The sequence below is a fragment of the Echeneis naucrates genome, chromosome 14, assembly GCF_900963305.1.
Source record: "Echeneis naucrates chromosome 14, fEcheNa1.1, whole genome shotgun sequence".
NCBI classification, from domain to species: Eukaryota; Metazoa; Chordata; class Actinopteri; order Carangiformes; family Echeneidae; genus Echeneis; species Echeneis naucrates.
Genome location: NC_042524.1, coordinates 13,913,790 through 13,929,699, shown reverse-complemented (window position 1 = coordinate 13,929,699; position 15,910 = coordinate 13,913,790). Strand labels below are relative to the sequence as shown.

General features: G+C 39.0%; 1 protein-coding gene across 4 annotated transcripts in view; it reads right to left on the bottom strand.

The window, feature by feature from the left end:
- Nucleotides 1–256: 256 nt before the first annotated feature.
- Nucleotides 257–15,910, bottom strand: part of npas2 (neuronal PAS domain protein 2) — a 35,471-nt gene continuing 19,817 nt past the window's right edge. For 3 of the 4 annotated variants that reach the window (XM_029518777.1, XM_029518778.1, XM_029518775.1), the window contains exons 2-22: nucleotides 14,556–14,752; nucleotides 13,376–13,432; nucleotides 11,756–11,910; nucleotides 11,513–11,604; nucleotides 11,045–11,134; nucleotides 10,519–10,639; nucleotides 9,405–9,518; nucleotides 8,697–8,815; nucleotides 7,462–7,544; nucleotides 7,246–7,352; nucleotides 6,923–7,070; nucleotides 6,697–6,781; nucleotides 6,471–6,597; nucleotides 5,096–5,193; nucleotides 4,886–4,972; nucleotides 4,260–4,460; nucleotides 3,601–3,801; nucleotides 3,071–3,252; nucleotides 2,641–2,733; nucleotides 2,311–2,512; nucleotides 257–1,446 (exon numbers count right to left, since the gene is read on the bottom strand). In XM_029518777.1, coding sequence (XP_029374637.1) covers nucleotides 1,237–1,446; nucleotides 2,311–2,512; nucleotides 2,641–2,733; nucleotides 3,071–3,252; nucleotides 3,601–3,801; nucleotides 4,260–4,460; nucleotides 4,886–4,972; nucleotides 5,096–5,193; nucleotides 6,471–6,597; nucleotides 6,697–6,781; nucleotides 6,923–7,070; nucleotides 7,246–7,352; nucleotides 7,462–7,544; nucleotides 8,697–8,815; nucleotides 9,405–9,518; nucleotides 10,519–10,639; nucleotides 11,045–11,134; nucleotides 11,513–11,604; nucleotides 11,756–11,910; nucleotides 13,376–13,432; nucleotides 14,556–14,611 — 2,628 coding nt within the window. In that variant the 5' untranslated portion in view covers nucleotides 14,612–14,752 and the 3' untranslated portion in view covers nucleotides 257–1,236. The remainder of the gene's footprint in view (nucleotides 1,447–2,310; nucleotides 2,513–2,640; nucleotides 2,734–3,070; nucleotides 3,253–3,600; nucleotides 3,802–4,259; nucleotides 4,461–4,885; nucleotides 4,973–5,095; nucleotides 5,194–6,470; nucleotides 6,598–6,696; nucleotides 6,782–6,922; nucleotides 7,071–7,245; nucleotides 7,353–7,461; nucleotides 7,545–8,696; nucleotides 8,816–9,404; nucleotides 9,519–10,518; nucleotides 10,640–11,044; nucleotides 11,135–11,512; nucleotides 11,605–11,755; nucleotides 11,911–13,375; nucleotides 13,433–14,555; nucleotides 14,753–15,910) is intronic. The other variant, XM_029518776.1, reaches the window with a different exon arrangement.

Sequence of the window (15,910 nt, the reverse complement as noted above, 5' to 3'; positions counted from 1 at the left end):
TACCAATGTAAAGGTTGCAAAAAGCATCCAATATATATTTGTAATATATCCAATACAAATCTAAATGTATTTTGTTTTAATCTTACGTGGAAAATAATAAATTATGACCTATGAAAATATAACTTTGTATTCCAAATGGACCTGAGCTGGATTTTTAAAGCCATAATCAGACAAAACCATCAAACCACACCATGGATGAACCATGGTTAAAGGCACAAATTCCCCCCCCCACCCCCCCCCCACCCCCAACAGCTAGTTCATCACCAAAAGACTTGAGCTGCAGAGCTCGTGAGAAGCACCTACAATTTGGACTCAGGAGCTTTGTTTGTCATTCACATTGAGAAGTGGTGTGATATTTGTAGCACCCCTTCCTCAGTCCCAGATTGAGGCTTTAAAAATCTAGATAGACCTTTCGAGTAATTAGAGATCATTCCCCTCAGTTTCCCAGTGTCACATGTTACATTTGAACTCTTACCTGATTTTAGATATGATAGTCATTTCACCACTGTGTGTCACAATAATAAAGCAGCTTTCATGGCAATTTGCCGTGAATTTACCTGCAACTAAATCAATGTATTTGGGAGAAAATTAGAGAAACATCAGATGTCTGTTAACTGAAATACACATAGATGTAGACTTCCCATGTTCACACATCCCTCTATGAGATTAAGCATTTTTATTCGAGCTAAAAATCTGAACGGGGCGATGATATTATGTGGAATAATCTCATTGTTAATCCATTATTAGTGAGGAGAATTATGGATTAATTTATGGGCAAAAAATAAATATTCTACTTTTAGGTGGGGGGCGGGGTGTGGTATCAAAGTGCAAACAGACACTTAGAAGGAAACTGTTAGATGAAAGCATACACATGTAAACATGTGAAAGCAGTGTCTTTTTGCGATCACTGATATTTCAGTTGCTCCAGCAGTCTGACTGATTGACGCCGGGCAAATGATGAAAGACCCAGCACCTAAGACTCTCCTCAGATCCTGCAGGTGACGTCAGGTCAGTGTGGCGCTGTTTGTGGTTTTCACTACAGTGACATGTGGACCTTCGGCTTCTTCTGAATGGGCTTCACATCTAAGGTAAGGTCACTACGAGAAATTTTCCACTTTTCAAGCACTTCCACTGCAAAACTTGACCTCAACTTTGACTTCAAAATGCCGCAGCATGCTGCTGCCTACACACCAACAACAAAGGCAGATCTCAGCGCTCTAAGAAAAATCCACAGCGCTACCGAGTCAGCATATTTCGGAAGTCTGAAACACTGCCAGTCTGGTTTTGGGAATGTTGGTATTGCCTTTGTTGCTGTTGCTGTTGCACTGGCGGCAGTTGCTGTGTTTGTGGCTGCTGCTGAATGTATCCCATCGTGCTTTGCTGTGGGACATTAGTGGTGTGTAAGAATGCTGGAGTAGACCCACCATGCACAAGTCCTTGAGTCATCTGTGAACACAAAAACAAATGTGAATATGCTCTGGCTGGCTGATAAAAACCCCTTCACTAATTTTTATATTAAACCTTTCTTCGTGCACATATACATAATAGTATATTTCTCTGCAGCAAGGACACAGGTGTTGTCAACACACATCAGGATTGATCAGTAACTGACCAAATAAAATAAATGTAAAAAAAATACAATAAAACCCTGATAAGGATGCAACACACCTTAATGATCACTGGTGGCGAGCCATTCATTTGATAGATTTCAGATGAAATTTATGAAATGAAAAATTGAAAAACTGTGGACTTATGCCGTCTACCCTACCTTCAGACCACCCACTCTTCAGCAAGGAGATAAAAATGCATAACTGTCCCCTCCTCTGATGATGTTTCAGAGGATGTTTTGGTGTGCAAAGGGATTTAGGTTAGCTACTTATGAACAGTGTTTCTGAACCTGACTAACAAGATTTAGCTACGGTAAGTTTTTAGTTTTTTTTTTAATGGCTGGGGGCAAACATGATTAAAATAAAAGAAAAGTATGAGGAAAAGAATTCAGTGTCACATTTTGTTCATATCTGATCTAATAACCTTTTAGATTATGCCACAGTTTTGTTACAAAATTGAGGTTTTAGAGAAACTGAATATAACACCAATCTTTTTAACACGCTGTGGGAATGGCATTGTTGCCGTGGAAACTAAGGGTTGAAATGCAATGTAATACCTAAAATTCAGATAAATCAGTAAAGGCTGAGCATCATTATGCAACAGTCCATTTCTAAACACAGATTTAAAATCAAGCATACGCCAGCAGAGTCTATTCACATGGTGATGGCTGATATCTCATTACACAGCAGACAATGGCCGTACCTGAAAGAACTGCTGGGGCTGCAGGGAGTGCTGAGAGGCCTGAGGCTGAGCTTGGTAGGCTGACTGGGACTGGTGTGTGATGAAACTGTTGTGTGGGAACATAATGGGGGACGAGAATACTGGAGAGGGCACAAGGACAGCGTTGCAGTTGACCTGTTGCATGGAGAACGAGGGGGCGATGATCTGCTGCTCCAAGGTGTATCTGTTTAGAGAGCACAACGAAGAGCTCAAGCATAATGTGACATTATACCACACGAGCCGACTGCCGTGTGGGAGTGAGTGTATGTGTTTTTGTTCCGGTTAATCGAAAACAACAAGTACAGTTCTCACATGGTTTGGGAGATGCCCATGTTGCACTGGGAAGGCTGTGAGGTGACATTGGTAGTGGGAACCAGCGTTTGCATTGGCTGGTTGAGAAGCATGCTGTGGGGGGGGGGGGGGGGACAACAAAAAAGTCTTTTACTGCAATAATTGCCTCTGATTGATTCACAGTGTGAGGCAGAAAGTATGACTCGCAACAAGAGGGCCGCGGCTGAACTATAACAGGACTGCTGTGACGAGGAGTACACTCTGCAATGTGTCATCCTGTAATTACTTGATGATTCATTTCTGCGTGGGAAATTTAGAAAACTACTTGATGCCCTTCATAAATGTGACTGTGTATTAATAATTTTCCACAATGTCTGCCAAATTTCTGGATATCACAGTTTTTTTTTGTTTTTTTTTTTTTACCATTACAGGTCTGTTTCAGGGCTCTCACCGTAGTTGTCCATCTTGGCTGAACTCGTCTGTGTGTCTTTGGTTTGCATCCTGCAGAGGCCTTGTGTTGGTCTGGGAGAACATCATGGGGTTGCTGTAGAAGGGCATTGTCAGACTCGTATTCGTCTGCACGGGCAAACTTACTGATTGTACCTGTGTGCCCCGGGCAAGCCGCTGTTGGACCTGTGATGTAACGAAGGAAACACACGCCAGAGGTACCATACATTTATCAGCAGCTTATAAAAACAAGAGGATCTGCCTTTTGAATCAAATAAATGTCTGCTCATCCATCCTTGCTACATGAAAGTAGAGAGTATTGCTTCAATGCAAACAAAGCACAAACTGCATATGGCAGTTGGCAAATCAACTGATTGTGAAGCCGCCACCTGTTGTGTTGTTTAAATCTTTAAACAACCAACTTCCTCCCATTATGTTATTATCCTCTCAACATTAGAAGGCAGATTTCCAAACAGCTGTGTTCAGACGGGTTGGCTGTTTCAGATTAGCGGTTTTACATGCACAGCTCTGTACCTGTGTTGAGGGTGAGCTGTTCTCTCTCAGGAGTGAGTGAGGGGACGAGCTGTGGCTACAGGCTGGTGGTTTGGGGTGGCCTGAGAGCTGCCTGATCACACCGGACTGGCTCTGCTGAGCCGGCCTGCCTGGGCCCTGCTGCTGAGGCTGCTGCTGGGTCTGATCAAAGTCATTGTTGTGGATAGGCTGCTGCAACAACATCTAAAACATAAACATAAGAAAAGTCTGAATCAGTGCAGGTTTAATTTTGATGTCACTACATTGCGTGTGTTTGTGTTCCAAATAAGCTGATGTCTTGTCGCCTGCGTTGCCACTCAGGAGGCAATGACATTAACTAAAGGGACAATTCAATTTCATTAGACACATATTGAAACACTCCCCAGGTCTCTTCAGTGAGCATGATTTGAGGATGACATTAAGAGTTGAACTGGTTTGTGCTGGCCTCTTGGTGGGGCCATTCCACCATTCCTATGAGAGGTTAGGTAGGCGGAGTTTAGCACATGACTGTGAATTAAACATTGATGAGGACATATGTAATGATCTCTCCATCTGGATTAAAGTGTGTGTTCATCTACTTTTAAGGAACTTCAGTGTTTTCTCAATGCAAAAACAAGCAAACGATGTTAAATGGTGTGAGAGGTCTTTCTGTTCAGTGTTACCTGGAGGTTCGCCAGGTGAAGCTTCTCCTTAATGTCGTGCAGCTCCTGCTGCTGCGTCTTAATGTCAGCCTGCAGAATGCGTGTCCTCTCCTCCAGCTGCTCCTTCAGCTGGTTCATTACACCGAGCTGAGGCTGCTGCAGCTGATAGCGGGACGACTGCTGCTGCTGCTGCTGCTGCTGCTGCTGCTGTGTTTGCTGTTGCTGGAAAGACATGATCCAAATAAAACTGGTTAGGAGCAAATATAATAAAGCTTTGCAGTCTCTTTCATTCTGGAGGTTGTGTCTTTTTTTTTTTTTTTTATTCAGACAAAGCTATTGCACTTGTGCCAAATTGTTTGAGGTGGTCATTTGGTATGAGTCACACGATGGTTTAGACTTTTGAGCTTCATAACTTCTTCAGTAAAATAGCTCTTCTAATAATATTAATAATTGATTTATATATAATGACAAAAAAACATACTTAATAATGATAATTGGGTTTTTCCCCCTCACTTCTCTTATAACTGTGCCACAAGACAATGTACACAATCAGATGAACACACACACGGCAGCAACAGTTGTATGATATTGTAGTGAAGTAGAACAGAGGAAAGCAAAGAGGCAGGAGAGGAAGTCTAAACACTAACCATGGCGGAGTGCTTGCTGCAGGTAGGAGAAAGGGGGAGGCTCATTTGGGGAACGAGGTCAAAGGAATTTTTTCTTTGTGCCAGACTCTACAGGGGGGAAATGACAAAGTTTTACAATTTCACACAACTTTTGACTTTATTTTGGCCAACTTCATGCAATTATTAATCTGTAAAGACAAAGAGATGCAGTGACGTGTTAAATAAACTGACCTTTGAACTACTGGGCTGGGGTCTGGCCGATGTCTTCTCTGTCCCAACTGAAGTAGACTGCCACGATGGTGTGCAGGCCTCTGTGTAGGAGGTAGCTGCTGCAGAAGAGACAGTTGACATTTAAACACATTTCAATCATCGTGGACTGAGGACATGTTCAGTGAGAACACTATCGTTGTTTTTCTGTTAACCACAGAAGACCTTATATTCAAGGTCTTGATTCTGAATCAAAGGACACCGTTTTTTTTAGCTTTCCAGCTGCTAATATACTCACCTGGGGAGCTTTCAATTATTTCTGCTCAGACAACAATAAGGCTTCACCAGCAGGAGTGTCTGCTGTGACTTTTTTTTTTGCCTTGTGTTCTGCCTCTGAGGCTACAAAGAGGCTACTGCCTACCCCCCAGATTTGTTTGGACTACAAGCAAGGCTCAGAGCTGGAAAGATAACCCAAGTTAGCACTGAAATGTTAGTCTATTGTCAATATTCTTTTATATTGAATTATTTATGCGATATTTTATAAAGCATGAAACCTGTGTCATAATAATGCCATAAAACTGATATAAATATACATAAAAATATAAACAGCATTCAGGCATTTTCAGCTTTCAGTCTTCTGTAGAAGCTACACTGTTCCATTTCAGAAGAAAGAGGCTGAAACAGGTTGAAATGGGATTTACATATTGCATAATGCTCATGAAATAAGCAGTGTGCTATAAAGTTTTTACTCATATTTGATTTACAGTCTCCTTTCTTGAAATAGGGGTGATTATTAATACTCATGTGAGTGACCACAATGCTTATGAAAGAGTATAGATTGCACTGGTTTTGCAACAATACTGCTGATTCACTACCCTTTCACTCCCTCCCCAGTCTGCTGCTGGCTTAGACCCACAAACTATGATGCACGTAGTTTTCCCATCGCAACCAACACAAAATGAATAAGCAATGTCAAAACAGTGATTAATTACTGTTCAGCCAGATGTAGCTTTTTCATGAATGAAAATATTAATAAAAGTGTGTATTTGTGTAGGTTAGGCTAAGAGCAGCTGCTATGTTTGCTTTTTATGAATCTTCTAATGAATCTGGGTTAGCTTCACCCACTAAAGTGAGCCCTGGAAATATTTAATCATAGATGCATCGTCACCTACATGAATAAAGGTGGGTGTTTTATTGACTTCTTTCCTGCTTTGTTCCAGATGCTTTATTAGAAGATCTTGGTCAGATTACAACATGAAGCCTCAAATGTAGGATTTTCTACCCCTTTGAGATAAATTTAAATAACAAAAGTTCCTGCAGCCATCTGGAAACAGGATTTCTGTACATATTGACCTGCTGTTGAGTGAGTTAGCACTTTAGGGAGCAGAGGATGACTCACATGCAGAGTCTGACAGCGCTGTGTGGGAGGACTTCCGGGAGCTGTGGGAGGATACCGAACGCGCACCACTGTTTCTGTCCCGTGTAGGATCCAGTGTGGAGCAGATGTCCAAGTACAGCTCCTGAGCCTGGAACATGACAACAATGGCCAAAAAGGAAAGTTGAAGATGAAAGGTTGACATAAAAGCTGAACTTGGAAACATAGCATATAACATATAAACCACTACCTTCACAGAGGAGGGAGCGATCTCCGGTGGAGACAACTCTTCAAGGCCAAACGCTCTCCTCCTTTCAGCTCGCACTTCCGCATAACTGAGGAAGAGCAGAAAGGCACTATAAATGTGAAAAATCTAACGTAATCTTAATCCAAAACCGCTGTTATTTGTTGTTGTGTTATAGTGTAAACAGCCCTTCTTTGACAGAATTACCCCAAAGTGCACCAATGAGCCTTACCTGACAACAGTGTGTGTACAGACGATGAACTCAGGCTTGGAGTTCCACTGGTGGTATGTTATGTAGTAATGAGTCTGCAACCAAATCCACTGCTGACCTTTGGTCAGGAAGCGATAATAACAGGATTTACCCTTTCCAAACTGCATTACTGACGAGAGACAAACAGAAGGTGCATCTCAGTGTCATGTTCATGTTTGCAGGTGTCGCAGGCATAAGTAAAGTGGATGGATGCAAGCAACTAAAGCATATGTCAAAGTTGGATTTGTGGATAAGGTGATGGGTGTTGGTAAGAAAGAAGAAGCAGATGGACAAGAGTCACTTACGCTGCTTGTGACACTGAGCGATAAGCTCCAAGTCATCCACATGATAGTAATCATAGCCAGAAGTTCCAAGAACCTCAAAGGGTAAATAACCGATGATTGGTGAAGCTCTGAAACACAAAGGAAGACAGTGAAAAAGATGAAAAAGACAACGTTTTGCAGTATTTGCTAAATCTAAATGGCTGAACGGTGAGAGAGGGAATCATGCAGATTGTTTACCTGTGATCTAGAAACAGGAACTTCCATTCAAGGCTGTGTCTGGATGTGAATTCATCACAATGATCTTCCACATTACACAAATCCTAAATGAAGCCACAATCACAGAGGATTTCACAACAAAGAAAGGCAGTCTTCTAATATTCTTTTCTTTAACCTGGGCAGTTGTGAAACTTAATGCACTACTACGGGAAATTATACTTCATCTTGTTTGCACTTAATACATACCCCTCAATTCATACAGCTTGAATAGAATATTTCAAAAAAATTGTTTGATTTTTAGTAGGACGAATTAAATTTATACTAATAATGTTGCTTATATTGTGAACAACATCCCAGAATATACAGTATCATTTCTGGTGCTATCCCTAACTCTTCCATCGTGTCTGTACAAGCAGTGAAAATAGTCTGTAGAAGAAACAATGATGTATATCTATATATTAAAGCCTGGATTTGGCTTTTGTCCCTGTCCCTGTCATATAACCCAGGTATTATTGTTCCAGTCATTCCATTTGGCAAAGTCGCTGTCATCAGTGTCTTTTACATTTTGGAATAAGTAGTGGGGGAGAACTGAAGCCTGTCTAATAGATCTGCTCTTTGAACACCCACACACTTTACAATAGAAAATAAAAGATCTGGCATGTTTCATCTATTACAAAAAAAAAAAAAAAAAAAAAGATGGAAAAACACTTTTTTTTTTTTTTTTTTACTTTACCTTACAATCCCTTTGCATAAAAATGTTATACTGCAACTCTAACATGACAGTAATGAATGTTCATAAATGTCAACACACAATAAAGATTAATCCCACCTGAGCCATCACTGGAAATATATGCCATTTTGTTTTTTTCTTTATTCGTTTGTTCTTTAATGTATAAACCTGTTACAGTGCTGAGTTGATCTGACGAGGGTTGCACTCTTAATGGCGGTGATTGTGATCAAGTCCTCTAACTTGCGTTTTCCATGTTTCCAGATTTCAACTCATTGACTACCTTTGGGATCAGATATATCTTAATGATTTAATCTGTTGGGAGGTACATGGTGTGCCACACTGTATCACTTTGACACATGAAATCTCTAGAGAGTGCTTGACTCAGTCAATATGGACCAAATTGTACCAAACCCCCCCTGAGGCCATCAAGCACAGCTCATTGCTGTCATGCAAAATTTGATTATGGTTGTTTTTCAGTATCACATGTTTTAGTCCTCTGAGGGCCCACGTTCCCAGCTGGTCTTACCTTGAGAAACTGTGGAGTGACTAAGCGTACAGTAGCAATGAGGCAGACTTGCTCCTCCAGAGTTGACTGCAGGCTTCTTGGTAACGTCAGTTCAAGTCCGTTACAAGAAGATGTAGGCACTGTGTGACAAAAGACAAGGTGCATACAGTTCAAAAAACAGAAAACACCCATTCATCTTCTACCGCTTTTCCGTTTCTGGGTCGCAGGGATGCTGGAGCCAATCGCAGCTCACACTGCAGCGAGGGCGGAGTCATCCTGGACAGGTCACCAATCCATCACAAGGTCAACACACAGAGACAGACCGAGACCAACAACCGCTCACACTCACACCTCCTGACAATTTAGAGTCACCAATGAACCTATACATGCATGTCTTTGGACGGTGGGAGGAGACTGGAATACTTAGAGGAAACCCACGCAGGCATGGGGAGAACATGCATACTCCACACAGAAAGACCCCAGGCCCCATGGTCTAGACTTTTTCCTTCAGTGGGAAAAAGGAAACCGTTTGCTGATTTTATTTATTTTATTTTTTTCAATATTTTTCAGCTTTTATTTAAATTTAACAGTGCCAATAGACACGTCACACAGGCAAAGAAGCATTTACAGAATGACAGTAAATGGTCTGGACAGCCAGAAATCAAAGCAACGATTTGCTGTTCAGGGATTTTAAATGTGTGGAAGGTATGAAACAACTTAAATTCTTACCATTGTTATGAAACTTGAAATCTCCAACAAACTTGACATACTCGTACACAGGCGGCTCTTTTGGGTTGATGTTGCCTCTGGCCAGATGACAGCAAAATTCAATATGTGCTTCACCTGGAAAAAATCAGATTTTATTTTGAGATGTAACAGCAAATTCATTATGTAGTGTACATGCATATTTGCATCTTTACACCAAATCAATTCTTAATTAATTTCTTGCTAACCATGGTTGTGTTTTGTTTGATTATGCAAAGATTAGGTGATATTTAATATAATCATTTCTCATTTCCTACCCTCTGTGGAGAGTCAAAGAAGTCACTCTCAAATGTCAACTCAGAAAAAGATTAGAAGACTAATGGAGGGCTTTGACCTGATAAGACAGTTTTCCAGAAAATGTACTGCTGAGATGCATAGTTTGCTTGCAGTTACAGTCAGGTGCTTATTCTCAAAAATCAAAACATTTTAGGTCTAGCCAAATGTGCCACTCCAGAAATGGCTCTGTAACAGTTTGCTATGTAGCCTTCTAAGGACAGACAGCTCTCAGAAAAGGCCAATAGTGACACAAGATTAAGGTCAGTGTCTTAAGCCCCAGATACAACATTGCTTTGGATTACTGTGCTAACATAACAGTGATTTAAAGTCTTAACTATGATACTAAGATAGCTCCTATTACTAGCTAAAAGACTAATTATAGACACAGTAATCAGCAATCCAATAAAGTGCAGAACTCAACTCAGCCACTTGTTCTATATATAAAGAATTTCAAATGACACAACCAGTGCGAAACAAGTCATTTAATATTCTGAAAGAAAAAATGCTTCTAAAAGAACTTGAAAAAATTCAATCAATAATTCAATCATGTGCTGATTCTATTCTTCAGCCAAACAACTTTAAACATAATACTCAGTTACAAGTGAATAATTTCAACAATCAACACGATATGCCCAATATTTATTTCTCCACCCACTGGACAAGTGACGTGATCTCACGGGCGACAATCTACAGGCTATAAACTGTCAAGTCATGACATGGCAGGATGACCCAGACGCAGTGTCGTGTTAGAAACAGACAAGGGCCAGACGAGTACAGAGAATCCGACCAGTAGGTATCTTACTGTCAAGGAAGTCAGCAGCAATGGGGTCAGTCATCAGCATGTGGGATGATAGCAGCTTATACACCTCCCCGTGTTCCCGCTCCGGGAGGAAATTCAAGATATTTTGGTCCACCATATCTGACTGGTGCAAAAGCAGAAATGAATGATGGTCAGTTTCTTGGGGAGTGGGTGATCTGCAACAGTACTGCTACGGAAATAGACATTATAATTACATATGATATTATCATTAACTACTGGGACACTACTTCAGAGTCACTTAAATGCAAAAACGATTGCTGATAAATGTATATATGTTACATCCCAACATGTGCTGGATAATGCTGATAATTTATTAGTGCAAGTCAAATATTGGCCAACAAATATTGTTAAACATTTTTTATAATTAAGAGGCTGTTGGACAAGAGCAGGATTTAAAGTGCCAAATATATTTTTTTTTTTTACTTTTGGATGAGAATGAGCCGAACACTGACATTTGCAAAAAAATAGGACAAAGGAAAAAAGGACAAAAAGATGTTTTTTCACTTACCGGTAAATGGCCAGTAAGTGAAGACACACTGTCAGATACGTATATGATGTTTCCATCTGTAGTTAATGCTACTAAGAAACCATCTAGAGCCTGTAAGGAGAGGGAAAATGGGGACTTTGATGATGAAGCTGTGGGTATGCTGACAACTTTGTGTTAATGAACAGCTGCACGCTTACATTGTCACATGCCATCATCATCATCTTTGGTAGTTAAATTCAATGTAAAATTATTTTGATAGCTATTCTGTGCCTCCTTCACTCTTCAACTGTTATTATATTCATGACAGGGTCTTACTAACTTCAACAACAGTGAAAATATAAGTTCTCTAAAATTTAAATCTCATGATATGTTACCTTGACCAGCTTGCGATGAGGATTTTAGGGAGTAATGTCAGTATTATTTCATTGTCAATATTAGTCAGAGTCGGAGCTTAATCAACTTGGACAAACACTTTGTTGTAAGTTTTACCTCCAGCATTAGCTGAGTGAACTCCTCATTACTTAGGAATGAAGGCTTCCAGTCCTGTCTCACATCACAGGTCTCATTCTGTGCAGTGATGTCTAAAACAGATGTAGGAAAAGGTTAAAGATGTGGATTAACTCAACTCGACATTCGAGCTGACATTCTGCATCGGTAAATCCCTGAAAAAAGAGTCAATTGTTTTCTAACTAAGAATACATGCTGTCAAAAGACTGCAATATATTGTTTTACCTTTTTGTTTCTGCAGGAAGTCAATAGTTCTCTGCAATATGGTGGACTTGTCCATCTTGCGCGGATGGCCTTGGCCCTGCAGCATGGTGCATAGCTCTTTGATGAGCACATTGAATTGGTCTCTTCTTTTCTTTTCTGATTTGTTACGAGATGCCCTAAAGAAGCCAGCATATGAAAACAATTAGTAAACAGTGGATGCGGATGTAACAGCAGCTGAGTGCTGAATATGAGCAGATGTTGGGCATAATCTGATCTATATGTAAAAATAACTGTTAGAGACTTAAGTAAACAAAATTGAGGTCTTCTAGCTCTTAAAATAGTTAAATATTGAATGATTACATGCTACTAGCACAGGCTTAAAAAAACAAACACAATACAAAACAAATACAAAAACAAAAAAAAAACAAATGGAATCCCAACAAACACAAAACAGCATTTTCTATGAACTACAAGAAATAGGTGATTAAAGACAGAATAAAACCATCCAAGCCCACTATTTATTTATTTTTTTACACTTTGTTCTATTTGCTAATTGTTTTTCTCAGCTTATGTTCTAAATTTGATTGAAATCCCAGCCTATGTTTCTGTTTTAATCATGAATCAAGTGCCAGGTGAAAGAGGCTGCTCACAGCAATGAATCCAGAGAACATGATCACCACCGACGCAATTCAACAGTTATTTAGGCTCTTTAGCAGATTCATTTAAACATTTACTGTAGTGTTCAGTGTCACAGCTCTCATCAGCACCATTTAAAGCAGACAAGCTTAGAAAAACAAGCTCCACACCAAACAGCAGACAAAGTAACCAACTATCTGAATGTGGAAGCTCATTGAATATTGTTCTTTCTTTTATATGTGTAAAGGAGTATTTACAATCCCACTATAAAAACTCATTTGAGAAATAACTATGTTTTTTCTCTCTCATGGCTGTATAGTTCTGGTAACCAGCGAAGTTGGAAATTCTTTCTGGTGCTTCTGGAGTGTTTTGACAGTACATAATTAGAAATCAGAAATAGTTTTATTTCCAGATATGTATAAACATACTAGGAGGTGTTTAAATCTTGGACATGGGAAAGACAAAAGGAAAAAAAAAAAAAAAAAAAAAAAAAAAAAAAAAAAAATATATATATATATATATATATATATATATATATACACACACACACAGTACGGGCCAAAAGTTTGGACACACTTTCCTATTCATTTGAATGAAAAGGTGTGTCCAAGCTTTTGGCCCGTACTGTATATATACATTGAAATTTGAAATTAGAAATATTTGTAGTGGCAGTACATTCCAATATCAACCAATATTGACCATTATTGAAAACAAGCAAACAAATAAATGAATGAAGATAGATAGATAAATAGATAATAGAAAATGTCACCATCATTCCACCCTATTAAAAATAATTAAAATATTTATTTAATCTAATTCAAATTATCATCGGTCCGCCTTACATTCAAATAAATGCTTGTACTTAATATATATATATATACACACACCAACAACACTTATGTCACAGAAAGAGATGTCCATTTTATGCTGTAACTAAATGCGCTACATAAACTAACATAAAGTGAAAACTTTCAAACAAGTCCAAGCTGACAGAAGGATTAGTACCTTTTTGCCCTGTCTTTCTCATCTTCGTCAATTAGATCCTCCACACAGCTGTTGGTGCTACAAACAAAAGCATACACATTAAAAATTAGGTTGGGCCAATGTTATCTTGTTATCATTGGACTTTATTATAGCTTCTATACCAAGTTCATTAATGGCAATAAAGATAGTCAGTCATAAAGCCTAAGCAAAATAGGACTTTAACCTGAATGTATGGGCAGTAGCAAGTTCCTGTCTGATGAGTAACATAACAAGTACTAACAAGATTAATTCTCAGGTAGGTTCTCCTGAGTTCTCTTTGGGTTGAGACCATTTCAGATTCAGGTTGGGAAGAGGTTTTTGCGTTTGAAAAATTGAAATACTGTCCACTGGGAACAGACAAAAAGACAGTGATACTGTTGCACGTCACGTTCACTCAGTGAGCTAACGGTTAGGAATGGAGAAAATTAGGGGCAAAATATAAATCAAGTTCAGTTCCAAGTTTCAAGCCTGCAGATGTGTCTGTAAATATTCCTTGGATGTCGGGTTTCCTCATTTGAATCATGGGTTTAAGAACATGTGTTGTACACACTGAAAATCCTGTCAGGAAATATATATACACCAAATTATACCAATTTGAAAGAATAGGCATTAGATCTCAAGTATTATCACATAATAATGTGTGCGAAAATGAAGCACACTCAAATCAGGGCGTGCGAGTGTGTAAATGAATGTGATAAAGAGTTCCTCAGATCTTCTGAAGCATAATATACAAATACACTGTATACTGTTTTCTTGTGCGTCTTGGGTTATACGTATGCTGACAGAATTCCTCGAAAAGCCAGATGAATTCTTCTTCTTCTCCTGACATACTGTCCTCCTACAATCATCTCAATCCTACTCAAAAATATCTTGTTCAGTCTCTGACAAGCAGCTAAACTCAATTTATTTCACAGAAGTAATCGGTCTGATCTGTGCACTTTAAACTGTTGTTTAATTTTTAATTATTTTTAAACTAATGTTTAATTGCACACACTATTGTTGGCCAGTTGAGCAATAGTTCTCATGGTGCTCATGATGAGCCAACCACTGAAAGATTAAATAAAGTTACTCTCTCCCTTTATGCACACTAATACATTTTTAAATTGGCTTAAATCAAATATTGAGAGACATAGGTGTAGATAGGTATAGATATACTACTCACTCCCATTCCCGGCGGGTGGATGGACACGGGCCTCCGAAGTCAGAAAGGTTGTCCATACTCACTCCCTTTCCCAGCCAGGCCCTTTCTGAATTCTTATAAGTCCCATTCGCACTGACCTTGTCTGAACACTTTTGGAAAATTCTACAGTGGACCAGCTGCCCACTGCCGTCGCCAGTGCACCAAAGAAACACCAAAACCTGTGGACACATAAATCCGATTACAACATCCAGAAAGTGGGGGTGCTGCTCAAGAGGAAAAACTCAGCTGGATGAAATCATCTGAATGTAAATTAAGCACGTATTTTCTTTGGAACAAGTTTGAAGGATGATAAATAATTCAAAATTTTCCTTTTTTTCTGTTACTTTTTACAGACTTAGGTGCTTTATTGTAAAACTATAATAGAAAGTAAATTTTGCATAAGTTACATTATTCAGATTCTACCTTAGTGCGACATTTCATAAGCAAAGAAGTTGTTCTACGCATGAAGCGCTCCCTTGACCTAGAAAATGTCTGAAGCATACGTCTCCTTTGATAACCCAGCATAAAAAAAAGAGCGTGCTAACAGTGACCTCCTCCAAACTAAGAACTCACACACTTGTCTTGTTCAGCTGCAATGAAACAACTCAAGACTGTATTTAATTACACCTATTCATAACATTTCTGCATATAGTCTTTGCTTTAAAATGTTTTCCTTTTCTTTATGTGGTTAACACAACATGGATCATTTTAGTCATCCAGAGCTGTCTGAAACAATCACTTTATTTTATTCAGTCACCATCATTTTCCAGTAGAAAAAGAACACACACACTTTCCTTGTACCTTGATTAAAAAAGTTCTTGGTTTTGTGGTCTGGAAATATTTCACATTGTGTATAAATTATGTCCAAGTTACAATTACAGTTGGTGGATAATGAGAATTCAGGAAATTGTCACTGTTTATCTTTATTTCACAGTGAGTGATATACACAAGTGCCCTCAGGGGAAACTATGTTATTGCATTTTCCATGATCATTGTGTCAAATGAGAGCCATTATCAAAAGAGAAATACTTGGTAACATGGAAATTTAAGAGTGATGTGGTGCAGTGCTGAATAATTGCCTACTTAGAAGATTATTCGTCTCCATCTGACTGAAGGAAATGAAAGCCTGTGTCCTGAATCTGCCTAGAAATGAATCTAATTAACTTTGCAATTTGCTGTAAGACCATCTTTTAACATTTAGTAAAATTGAAATTGATTTTAGACATATATACATGCAGTTATCTGAGAAAATGTTAAACTGTATGCGTTTTTCGGTATGAGAGGAAGAAAAATCAAGTCAGCAACAGCCAGCTGCTTCTAGAAACTGATTGGTCAGT